Here is a 13,104-nt window from a genome sequence, read left to right as displayed (position 1 = left end):
TGTTGGTTGTTTGCTGCAACAAAACAACACACATGTGAAGACGTGGCCACAGACGGCTTGTCGTCTTATCTGGCGTGGCCAGAAATGCAAGGTTGAAACGCATGTTGACGGATGCATGATGCATTCGACAGCCAGGAAGTGGCCCCGGCCCACTGCTGTAATCTCACGTCATTCTGCACCCGGTGGACGCTTGAGATTAGATTGGAATTGGGTTTGCATTACACTAGTGGGCCATACTCTAGAAGTGCATTGCTAACCCAAACAGCAGCACCCACCAAGTTAACAGCCTCTTGGATGAATTGAAGTGTAAATTTTGACACGTGACCACATGTCGGAATAACACTACAATTCTTATAGCTTTGGTGGAATAAGAATTAAGAAGATGAGTCCATCCATCTTCATGAACGCCCTCTGCTGTTGACTGAAACTGACATCAAAGTGCTCTCACGCTAGCATTACCAAACCCAGAAAATTGGCCAAAATGGCCGCCCCCTGAAATAGATAAAAGCTGAGGGCTTATTCTACGAAATTCTCCTAACACTAGCACAAAATGAATCCAAATATGGTGTTCAGACTAGTGGGGGAACATACAACACATTATTGCAAGGTACATTTTTCACTCAAGTTCCCCTTTGAATTGATTTAATGGTAAATGAAATAAATTAGCTATGGAGTGGAAATAGATTTAGAGTGAATTAGCAGTCTTGTGGAATTGCGATTCAAGTAAATAACTTTATGATGACCTCATTTTAGCTAATCATTGAATAGTCAATATTGCCTAAAAAGACAGAAACCAGGTCAGTTTAAAAAATAGAGAAACTCCAAAACTGAGGTGTTAAATATGATGCAGTAGAATATTTGGGTGCACTTAACTTTTGTGCTGGTGCTCCAAAAAAAACAAAATGGGCACACCAGTGCAACCAGTGCAAAAACCTTTCAGTCTAGATCCCTGACACAAATGCATCTGAAAACATGACCTATAAATAAAATGATAAAACATCATTTTAAAGGCAAAATTAAATCACCTAAGTTAATATAATACGAAAATGGTCAGAAGTAAAAACCACAAAAAACAAAAACATGAATAAATAAATGCAATGACAATGTCGAATGGAAAAAAAACCCCATAAAATATATGAATAACTTTAGAAGTAATGAATGGATGTTTTAAATAATGTTTAAATTACAAACAAATAAAAACCTTAATACAATCTCATTTTCAAATAAATAAAACATCTGCCCCCGCCCCCTTTGCGGGGTGAGTCAGCATCCAAGGCTCCCCGTCGGGAGCGCCCATAATTCCATCTGTGAGGTCCTCATTCGTCATCAACCGCCCCCCTCCCTTCCCTCCATCCATCCGTACTGCACACGCTCAAAGGCAGTGAGACGACGTTTACTTGAGCACGGAGGGATGTGACGGGAGGAAGAGGAAGAGGCTATTCCCAAGCATTTACAAGTGAGTCACATGATGATGATGATGATGGAGATGCCTTTTTTTGACACCTGCTCAATCCCCTTTGCCATCCACATTGTTGCACAGGTTCAGTTTTTTTTTTTATTGTTTGCGAGCATGAAAGCCGGAATGGCCGCATGATGGTATTACATAAGAGCAGTGTGTGTGTTTAGTGTGTGTGTGCGCACTGAGGCGACTGTGCAGTTGTGTTCGTATTTACTAAGTGAAGCTCGGCCCATGGAGCGTGGCTTTTTCAGTCAGTTTTTAGAAGGTACGTAACGTACCAAATTTACATTTGTTGTTTCCAGAAGAGTTTGTTGGAGTCAGCTTTCAGGTGTCAGATGCTTGAAAATGTTCTTTCTTTGAAAGTAGTAAATACATATTCAGCAGTACCTGGAGGCTCTGTTCCAGAATATCAACCTTGTATTCATTTAATTAGTTACGTATATATATGAGGTGTGTCCTAATTTTTTCATTTGTGAGCTTCATATAGAAAAATGGAAGGCAGTTTTGAAATTGTTCGACTTTAATAAGCACATGGAAATCAAATCAATTTATAGTTATTTTGAAAAACGGCTACGTAACAGCTTTCTGTTTAAGGTGATAAAGCAAATATTGAAGAATGTTCAAGATTATGCGGTGGTAAACCACTAGGCAATGTCAACCTTTGCACTGAACAGTGACCAAATCCACAAACTGTTAGGAGATGATGATTATTTTACTTGAGGATCATGAATGTTCATAAATCGGACCTTGACACAGAGCAGAAAGTGGAAGAAACCATTCTTTCTTCTAAAATGTAATTATCTTTATACATTACATTGTTTTGAAGCGAAATAGTGCCATTATTTTCGTTGCTAAGAGTGTCTTTGGAACTTTACATATCTACAGAGACTCTAAAGTACATAAACCAATTCATTACCAATTTAAGTGGCCTCACGGACCGTGTCAAATGTTATTTTTAGTACATGCTGCGGGGCACTGAAAATTTGACCCGGGTGGTAGTTTTGACATCCGTTCTGTATATAAAATACCAATCCAAAATATGCATGGAGGAGGTCTTATTTTTGTCCACTTGGGGTTGCTAGCCTCCCCTTCTCCACTGTCGTATTTGTGACTTTGTATTTAGGTGGCTTTAAAAGTCACGGCCTGGCCTAGTGAGTGATGGTACAGTCGGCCAAAGACGGTGCAAAGTTAGCCGTGGCAGGCAATTTAATTAGGGAAACAATACTTTGCTGTTGCTCCGCAGTAACAGCTCGTGTAAAAATAATCACAGCAAAATATCACAGTATGTCAAAGCAATCTTTGCCTATTGAAATGAATGGAAATGTCATTAATCTGTTCCAGCCCCGCCTCCAAAACAAAGATTATATATTGCACTTTATAAAAACAGAATTTAATTCAATAAAATGTAAAAAATGAAGATTTTGTGGCTTGTGATTTACGATTGCAATCCAATTTCAATGTGAAATGTTTTTTCACAGCTTATGTGATGGTCGTCAATTGTATTTTTTATTTTCGCTCTTTGCAAGCGCGGTGCATATCCCTGGCGAATAGTGGCGGCCCACTGTATCACGAGTCTTTTTCACTGCTTTCTTTGGAGTAATAGTGCTGCAACAGAAATGTCCTCATGGTGTTAGAATCTGACATTTGACGGTGAACATATCGCATGACCTCATTTTAGCGCTAATTCAAACCAGACTGCACGATTACTTTGTGGTGAAAGTACATTTAGGAAAAAATAAGGGAAAAAAATCAAATAAAGGAAAACATCCAGTGCAGTTGAGCCCCTGTGGCTTTTCTTTGACCCCGTTGTGGCACTGACACATTTTCCGTGGACTGCCTGATAACAAAAGTCACTTTGTGAATAAAAGGACACTCCGACAGTCAAGCTTGCTGACACTGGTGCATTGTGGGTAAGGCGTTTATTTTTGGAGCCAACACAGAATGTCCCGCTTTTTGCTTTCTCTTTCATTATGTATCAGCCCTGTGGAGAGTGCTTCTTAAGAGCAACTCGCAAAGATGGAGGATGGGGGTGCGCCAACTCGGATGGAGCGTTGAAGGGGGTGTGCGGCTCGGAGCATTTGGGAATGGTTGTTGTACGACGTAAAAGCAACACAGCTCAACGCTAAATGAGGTTTGTTACTGGTCTTATTGGCGAGTTTGTTGGTAGGGGATTGGGGTGCTCCAAATCTACTGGGGTGTTGAAGGGAGTGTTCCGCTTCAAAAGTTTGGAAAAGGCTGTTATACAACATAAAATGAATACTCACTGCACACTAAATAAAGTTACTTTCAACTTATATTTTGGCGCTTCCCTGTGATAGGGCACAGCAACTTTGTTGGAATTTTCAAAAAGTTTGAGTTTTAGCAAACGCTACTAGAACGTAAACTTAATTTAGATATAATCAGAATGAATCGGTTTGGTTTGGGTTTTAGGTGTGTGCAAGGGTTCTATGTGTTTCAATGGGGGAGCGCTGCTGAAAAGGTTTGGGTAATACCGTTTTTTTACAATGAAAAATCAACCTAGACACATGCTAATTTTTTATTTTTGAGCAAAGAGGAGGTGGGTGTTCAATGGGGTGTGCAGATTGCAAAATTTAGTGAAATGCTATGATGTATTGTATTGGATTTTGGGGTGGGGGGCAGGGTTAGGAATGCACCAAATCTTTTGGGGTGTTGAAGGAGGTGCATGGGTGTCAGGGATAGATGCTCACCGACTTGGTGTGTCAATGGGGATGGGGGTGCGCTGCTGAAAACAACACTGTTTTTGAGGTAGAATCAACATCCATTAGCTACAAGGTTTTTTTTTTTTTTTTTTTTTTTGGAATGATGGGTTGGGGAACGTGAGGGATAGTGGTGCACCAACTTCATCAGTTTGTTCAAGGAGGTGCGCGGCTTCAAAAGTTTCCAAATGACTGTTTTGTAACACAACATTAACTTGGCAATGAGTCATCTGGCATCAACATTCCTGTATGTGAGTGTTTAATCTTATTAATCTCATCAGTGAGTGAAACTGCATCGGTTGATTGATGCTTTTGTCCGACTCCTGTCCGTAAAAGGATAATGACGGAGGGCTCACCTCCCCAAAATAATCCACTCACACCTTGTAGGAGGTCATCATTAATGGAGTTGGTCTGTCTGGCAGGGCTCAGGCAAATAAGAGGCAGAGCCAGGGCGGCCTGGACCGAGTGCCGCGTTCAGGATGGCCACTGACGCCGGCAGCATTCCCAGCCCAGTGGTGCGCCAGATCGACAAGCAGTTCTTGATCTGCAGCATATGTCTGGAGCGATACCACAACCCTAAAGTGCTGCCCTGCCTGCACACTTTCTGTGAAAGGTGAGTTGTTTTGCTTTGACTATTACGCGTGTAAAACAATTACACGTGTATTTACAACATTTGCACAGCTTTGCCCTCAACAATGCCCCTACTAGCTCAATGCTAACTTATAATGGAAAATTACATTGACACGCCAACGTGCATGTTAGCATGTTAGCAATGAGCATTGTGGTTTAGGAACCCCTTTGAGGAAATAAAGACATTTATTTTTTGCTTAAAACAACCAAACAGCTTTGGCCTTCACGTCACATTCACAATTTTAACAATATTGCATAATGGAGAAGGACATTCACATGCTTTGTTTGATTAGCATGGGTTGCATCAATAGTAATAGTTTTAGAACTCTTTAAAGCAAAATGAGACCAATGTGACCTAAAAGCAAAAATAAACAGAGACATTTTTTTTGGTACCACAAACACCTGGCATTTGAACAGGGGTGTGTAGACTTTTTCTATCCAGTGCAAGAGGAAAAATGACATAATTCGTGCTCAGCAGTGTAAAATGAGATATAATAAGAAATAAGACTGATACAGAAAATGTCAAATATTAAAATGAAATACAATTACATACAAAAAAAAATACAATTAAATAAAATCAAAGACGAACAATTCGTCGGACTAAACATAAATATTGAATAAAATGCAAGAAAAAGTTGAGCAGCACATAATGCGAGCGTTTACTAGCTGAGTGATGATGACATGACAGGCAGTGCAGTTGGCACCACTGTCTCTGCGCCGACCTTTTGTTTGGGAGACAAAAGAAACCCTGTGTGATTCTGGTCGCTTCTCAACTCAAATACAGCTTTTATTTCAAAGCGGCTACATTGGTACACACGATTGGTCGGTTTAAAAAAAAAATGATTGAGGACTTGTTTGTTTTTCCAAAATCCTGAGATTTTTACTAAAATTCCCAATCTTGTCATCCCCCAGGTGCCTGCAAAACTATATCCCGGCCCAAAGCCTGACACTGTCGTGCCCCGTGTGCCGCCAGACGTCCATCCTACCCGAGAAGGGTGTGGCGGCACTGCAAAACAACTTCTTCATTACCAACCTGATGGACGTCCTGCAGCGCTCGCCGGCCCACCGGCGAGCGGGCGATAGCCAGGAGGCGGCGGCGGTCCTCAACGACATGGCCACGGTGGCGGCGGGGCAGCTGCTCTCCTGCCCCAACCATGGAGGCAACGTAAGCGCAATGCTAAGGCAGGGGTGCCAAAAGTTGCTCAATGACGTTAGTGGTTTGTGATGACCTCATTGCGTAGTTACGGAGAAGAACAGTAAAGGGGCAGTCAACACAAAAATTGTTTTTACAATAATAAGTTCCAGGCAGTCCCACTAGTTTGAATACGGCATTCTGGTTACTATTGTGTTTGTGGAATATTAGTTAAGCAACATCTAAGCAAAATCTACCCCTTTTTAGCCATCTCAGGTGGCTGCCATTTTGTCACTTGTTGTTGGCTGAAAATGGCTTCAAAGTTGCTCCGGGCTCACGTAACAACCAATCACGGCTCACCTGTTTTCTGAAGCAGAGCCACGATTGTTTGTTACCTTGACTGCTTATTACCACACTATGTATGCAAAGTGTTGTACATGAAGCAAAAGTAAGTAATTGAAAAACAAAGGACAGAATAAATTAATAATGAAGACACTAAAAAGCACAAAAACAGTAAAACCAAAAAACATGTCTCATGCTGAGTCAAAAGTCAAAGAATTAAAGCCAGGGGGCTTGCCTAACATTTAGCAGGAGGTCATTCCAAAGACAGGGACCGGCAACGGAAAATGCTCGATCCTCCCTGAAGCTGCGCTTAGTCCCCGCCACCTCCACAAAGGGGGTCCAAGGAGGCACAAGTCAGCAGGATGGATTTTTCTTTTCTTTGAAACACTCCTGGGTCACATAAACCCACATAAACATTCAAATTAAATAGAGCGCTTTGTGGTGGCACGGTGACCGACTGGTTAGCACAATGGCCTCACAGTGCAGAGGTCGTGGATTCGATTCCGGCTCCGGCCTTCCTTTCCTGCCAGGATGGCCGAGTGGTCTAAGGCGCCGCGTTCAGGACCCAATCTCCCCAGGAGGCCTGGGTTCGAATCTCGAATTTCCCCATTGTGGGACTAATAAAGGGCAAATTATTATTATTATTATTATTATTAGATCTCAACCAGAAATTGAAATCGTTTTGCTTAAATTTGTTGGCCTAAAAAAAGTCACTGTTAATTTTTATGACTGCCAATCAAAAATAGAAAACTTATGATTGCCACATGGATTCTCCAACATGATGAGATGTGATTTCCTTGACACGCAGGTGATGGAGTTCTACTGTCCACCGTGCGAGACAGCCATGTGTCAAGAGTGCACGAGTGGCGAACACGGAGAACACCCCACCGTGCCGCTTAAAGACGTCGTGGAGCAACACAAAGCCTCATTGCAGGTGCAGATGGATTCCGTCAAGAGGAGGTACGCCTGGGATTTTGTCAAAAGAATTCTGGGATGTTGAAAAGGGTTCACATCTTTCAAATGTGTTTTGTAACATAAATATATGTAGCTATACGTTAAATGGGGTTTTGTCTTGATTTTCAAAAAGGCTGTCCAACAACATAAACATAGCCGTGGAAAAAAAAATGTTGGTACCCCTCAGTTAATGAAAGGTCCCTGACTTTTTCCCAAATGGGGTTTTGAGATTTTGCCGGATTAAGATAAAGTGATGTTGACTATGTTAAGCCCTTTGAGACTTCCATCCATCCATCCAGTACTGCTTCTCCTCACTAGGGTCGCGGGGGGTGCTGGAGCCTTATCCCAGCTATCTTCGGGCAATAAATAAATACAATATCCAATCGAATCTAAATCGGGAACTGAAAATCGAAAATCTAATCGAATCGTGGCTTGAGTGAATTGTTACATCCCTACTAATCAGCATCCCAGGTATCTTCAAATTTGTACTCAGTCGGCCCCTTTAAAGGGTTGGCAGTTGTCACTGTGCTAGTTGGTGGCATGGTGCGCACCACACTAAACATGGACTAGAGGAAGCAAAGGATAATTACCTCAGTAGATTAGAAAGTCAATTCTAGACAAACATGTTAATGGTGAAGGCTGTGAGACGTTCGTCAAGCAGCTTGATATCCATGTGACTAATGTTGTGTGGAACTGTACTGTAAACAGAGTTTGGCTCTTGTGTCATATTGCCCACACTGCTCTGCATTTAATCATCTCAACGAGGAGAGCCGCATCGGCTGTCCCGTCCAATTTACCGGGTATGCAGTGTCAAAGCAGCTAATCCCAAGGCAGCTATGGGAATCACTGCACTCGCAGTTTCTGTCCTCTAAAAAAAAAAGGTTTTTTTCTCCAGGTTGCCGGAGATTGACGGAGCCCTGCTGACACTGTCAGAGATCCTGCAGCGACTGACGGGTCGCAAGAGTGCCATCGAGGAAGACATCCACGCTGCCTTCGACGAGCTTCAGAAGACGCTCAACGTACGCAAAAGCGTCCTGCTCATGGAGCTGGAGGTCAACTTTGGCCTCAAGCAGAAGGTGAGAAGCATTAAGGACTATTTAGTCTTCAATATACCTTAACGTTCATGATTTCATAAACGTCAAAAACGGTTTTGTCTTCAACTTTATTCTTTAAATGAACCAAACCTGTTTCGCAAACATTAGTGACACTTAAGTCCTCAATTAACCTGATATGCGTGTTTTTGTAAACATCAGACAAATTTATAACTAAAGTGGGCTCACTGTTTGTTTTTGTAAACATCAAAGACAATTTAGAGTCTTGAATTAGCCTAATGTGAACCCAACAAAAATGTTTGCCTATATGTACATAAGACAGTTTTGATTTGTCAATGAATCTGACATGTTTTTGTAAACACCAATGACAATTTAGAGTAAATCAACTGGACATTTAGTTTTCAATTAACGTGCATGTTTTCGGAAACATAAAAACCTAATTCGAGTGAACTAATCTGACGTGTTTTTAAAAGCATCAAACACACTATGTATAGTGTGTTTGATGCTTATATATATATATGTATATATATATATATATACATATAGTGCTGATTAGTTTTTTTAACTAATTAATCACAAAAAAATTCCATGATTCATTGTGATTAATCAGATTTTTCAACTATTATTTTTGTGTGTGTGTGAGGGCGTGTGCGTGTGTGTGTGCGTGCGCGTGTGCGTGGGGGCGTGTGCGTGTGTGTGCGCGTGTGTATAAATTGTAAACTTCAAAGCACCTTCCAAGTTTTAAGCAACCCAGGAAACATCCCAAAATCCACTGGACTGCTAATGCTAATCTTTCATGAAGAGGTCTGCAGAGTTCTGGTGCTGGGTTTGCTCACCCATTTATCTTCCAAAAACCAATCATCTGCTTGGCTGGCTGTCCCCTGGAGCTTGATCACATGTTGATGACTCACAATTGAGGGAGGAGGGTGGATGTACGCCAGGTTCGTTGGGTGGAGCGAGCTTGCCTTTGCGTTCTGTCTGCTTGTAGATAGATGGAGCCAGTGTACAGGGTGCACTCGCAGGGTGTGTCACACTGCATCCAAGTCCTTGAAGGGGTCCCAGGGTGTCTTTCGGGGTCAAAAAACCGTGCAACACTAATGGATTTTTGGAGCCTGAGATAAATGCACAATGGCCTCGGGCGGTGAAGCAGAAGACAAGTGTGACAGGCTGATTCACGTGAGTTTACTTTGTTGTTTTCAAAAACAACAAGACGGCGTCTATAGTTTGTGATTTTATGGTCCTTTTTACGGTCTTTGATACGCACGTGCAGACTGCGTATTGGTGTTTTCAAAAGAATGAAACATCCGGTCTGGCCTCAAAAAGAGTGGTGGTAGTTTTGTTTGTTTACGTCCCAACCGGCTTGCTGACGTAATTAATTCACTTGAATAATGCTGCCCCCTCCTGGTTGTCTTAAAACATACACTAGGTTATTGGAGACGAAATTTTCTTTTTGATATTTACTGAATTGTACACAATTACTTGTTTTGAGTGTTTGGGGGGGGGGATATGATTTAGATTTGTTAACTCTTCAGTGTCTAAGAAAACACCTATTTCACGACCCTTTTTTTCCTCAGCTTTTGGACCATGTTACTACGGAGCCCCTTAGGGGACACGGAAGAGAAAAAAAAAACTTTGCGTTCCCTCGCAAAATCTTTGTGTTCCCTTGCAAAGATTGCATTCCCTCGCAAAGTTTGCGAGGGAATGCAAAGTTTTTTTGTTTTTTTTCGAGTGAATGTTTATTTTTTTTAATGCGCGTTTATGTACTTCCGGGTCATCTTCCGTTTAAACAAACGCAGCAAAGATGGAGTGTGTTCACCCGTGGGCGAGTTTAATTGAATTTTACTTTGAAATTGTCTTGAAATACAAAGAAAGGAAAATCAGTTCTGGATATTAAGCACGGTTTTCAAATAAGTGAAAGACAGTTCCAAGCCCTCCTCCATGATTAGTGCCGTCTCTTGAACAGCAGCGCATTCGAGGCAAGGGTAGTCAACCTGACCCGGAAGTACATAAACGCGCATTAAAAAAATAAATAAATAAACATTCACTCGAAAAAAACAACAACTTTGCGTTCCCTCGCAAAGTTTGCGAGGGAACGCAAACTTTGCGAGGGAACGCAAACTTTGCAAGGGAACGCAATCTTTGCAAGGGAACGCAAAGATTTTGCGAGGGAACGCAAATTATTGTTTTTTCTCTTCCATGTCCCCTAAGGGGCTCCGTATGTTACAGAGCCCCTAAAGTGACATAGGAAAAAAAAAAAGGTTTCTCGTCCTGACGAGAGACTTACTCGTCCAAACCAGAAACGTTCTCGTCCTGACGAGAAACTAACTTGTCCAAACCAGAAACCTTCTCGTCCTGACGAGAAAGTTTCTCATTAGTATGAGAAAGTTTCTCGTCGGGATGAGAAAGCAGTAGGCGTGTATGGAGACCCAGTGGCTCCATTTTGGTTTGTGTTGTAAGTGTGAAAATGACAGTGCAGGACTTACTTAAGTTATATTTTCATCTTTGACTTTATTACAAGGACATTGCTGCTTTGCTGGCAAGTCGTCACCATTATGTTGTGTCTGAGAGACATTTAAAACGAATTTTGAAATCTTGCAATCTGCTTCGCCGAAAGGAATATACCACTTTGGATCGTGTGGTTAATTTTATTCAAGAACATTTACAGACATCGGGGCAGCTCTGTGGTTACAGATGGATGTATGCTAAATGCAAGGAGAATGGGCTACACGTCAAGAAAGAACAGGTGCACCTAATTTTAAAAGAACTTGACACAAGAGGTGTAGAACTCAGGAGGAGGCGGCGTCTCCATCGCCGAAGCTATTTTGCAAAAGGACCAAATTACATTTGGCATTTCGACTCATATGACAAACTGAAACCATTTGGTATCTGTATCAACGGCTGCATAGATGGGTTTTCCCAAAAAATCATATGGATGAATGCGTTCACCACCAGCAGTGACCCAAAAATCGTTGGAGGCTACTACATGGAGGCAGTCCAAAGATTAGGTGATTGTCCGAGGATTGCCAGAGGTGACCGGGGCACAGAGAATGTTAAAGTCCGAGACTTTCAGCCGTTTCTCTCTCGCAACATTAACAACGGATCCGGCTTTGAAAGTTACATCGAAGGCGCCAGCACAACTAACCAGCGCATTGAGAGTTGGTGGGGCTTCCTCAGAAGGGAATCAATTGAATTCTACATCGCTATCTTTACTGACCTGAAGGACCGTGCTTTGTTCGACGGGACATATTTGGACCGAAATCTCATTCAGTTCTGCTTCATGGGCATCGTTCAGGTAAGCCATATGTCTATAAATGTTCTATTGTCATCTTAAATTGTGTATCAAATTGCTTTTTAATATTTTCCAATGATAAAACACTAATTGTCAATGCTATCAATTACATTACAATAATTCTTGTGAAGAAATAAGCAATGCAAGCCTATGCGCACAGCACTTGTCTTCCAAGCGTGTATCGGAAATACACTGCACCCTCGATCAATATTGATATATAATTTTAAGACCGCTGTCATATCCGAGTGGGTATCTGATGACAATTAACCATCGATATGACGTCTAAATCATTCGATTGATGTCATATTGATTTTGAATTGACATCAGATGCCCGCTGAAGTACAATTAAGCATCAATTATAACGATAAAAAAAAGTCAGGCTATAAGAGGTTGGGATAATGGATGATAAGTGGAACAACTTTTTTTTTTTTTTTTTTGCATAGCCCTGCCTAAGTGACCACATCTTGTGTTTCAGCATTGCATGTGCCATTCAAAGTGTTTTTCGGTATCAATCGCAAATATCAGATGCAAGCACAATCAACTCAGTCAACTCGACCTCTTAGAGGGTGACAGTAGCTTCTAGTGTGCAGTATTTTTGCAGCCCATTACCTGTCCTATTTCACATCAGGTCCGGAGCTGTTCACGGCACTGCCATGCCAAAGGTCACATATTTCAATTCCCTGCTCTTCTATACTTTATTTCATGTAATTTTTTGCATCATCTTCAAAAACGTCAAAATTGATTTTTATTTCAAGACATCTAATGAACCAAGATTAGGACCCACAACCATATAAATATTTGGTTGCTCTTTGTCTAATGTAGCTTACTGTTTTTTTCCCAGGACGAATTGGATGAGACCATCCGTGTGTGGCATGCACACGTCATCAGACCATCGAAGAACGAAAGGGTACCCAGTGGTCGGCCCCAAATCATGTACATGTTCCCAGAACTCTACTCAAGTTCTGACTGCATTTGTTCAGTGGACAGAGCTGATGTACAGTTGTGTTGGAGCGCCTGCAGATTTCGCCCAGCTGTGACATAGACATTTACAACATCTGCAACATTATAATGGTGGAGTCACAGATTCAGCTTCCAGCTGATGCCTATCAAGCATTGGATCTGTACCTACATTTGAGGCGTGAGATTACGTCCGCTCTCTAATTTGAGATGGCATTCAGAGCCTTATAAACTGATCAGACACAATACACCATGGAATACTTACTGCAATTGTATTTAATTTTTCAGATGAAATTTGTATAAGCTTAGTTTGGAACTTGGGTCTGATCATTTCCATGAGCACACCTACTAAACTATAACTTATACCACAATACTCACAGAGGAGTTGTATATATGACAGATATGTTGTGTAATGTGTATATCACAGAATGTATGTGCCATTTGTTTCAAAGAACATTTCCAATTTGTAGTACTGTATATAGTAGGAATGGCATTGTCTATGTTTTTGCTTTACCTTTACATCTGTCATGACCAGAAAATAAACAAAACTGCCAACAAAGCATAACAAACCA

At 41.4% G+C, this 13,104-nt stretch overlaps 1 protein-coding gene and 1 pseudogene across 2 annotated transcripts in view; both read left to right on the top strand.

Moving 5' to 3' along the window:
* Window positions 1-1,270: 1,270 nt before the first annotated feature.
* The window catches only part of trim2a (tripartite motif containing 2a), a 28,548-nt gene continuing 16,714 nt past the window's right edge, over window positions 1,271-13,104 (top strand). The window contains exons 1-5 of the mRNA XM_088301950.1: window positions 1,271-1,456; window positions 4,599-4,789; window positions 5,719-5,971; window positions 7,089-7,240; window positions 8,130-8,310. Coding sequence (XP_088158076.1) covers window positions 4,656-4,789; window positions 5,719-5,971; window positions 7,089-7,240; window positions 8,130-8,310 — 720 coding nt within the window. The 5' untranslated portion in view covers window positions 1,271-1,456; window positions 4,599-4,655. The remainder of the gene's footprint in view (window positions 1,457-4,598; window positions 4,790-5,718; window positions 5,972-7,088; window positions 7,241-8,129; window positions 8,311-13,104) is intronic.
* Window positions 10,478-13,104, top strand: LOC148331854 (uncharacterized; annotated as a pseudogene). The gene is made up of 2 exons (XR_015844596.1): window positions 10,478-11,578; window positions 12,417-13,104. The product of XR_015844596.1 is annotated as an uncharacterized LOC148331854 (transcript).

This window comes from Idiotropiscis lumnitzeri, chromosome 8 (genome assembly GCF_059441095.1).
Source record: "Idiotropiscis lumnitzeri isolate Australia: NSW breed Sydney's pygmy pipehorse chromosome 8, RoL_Ilum_1.0, whole genome shotgun sequence".
NCBI lineage: Eukaryota > Metazoa > Chordata > Actinopteri > Syngnathiformes > Syngnathidae > Idiotropiscis > Idiotropiscis lumnitzeri.
The sequence above is the reverse complement of the archived record's forward strand: the minus strand, read 5'-3'. Positions and strand labels throughout refer to the sequence as shown.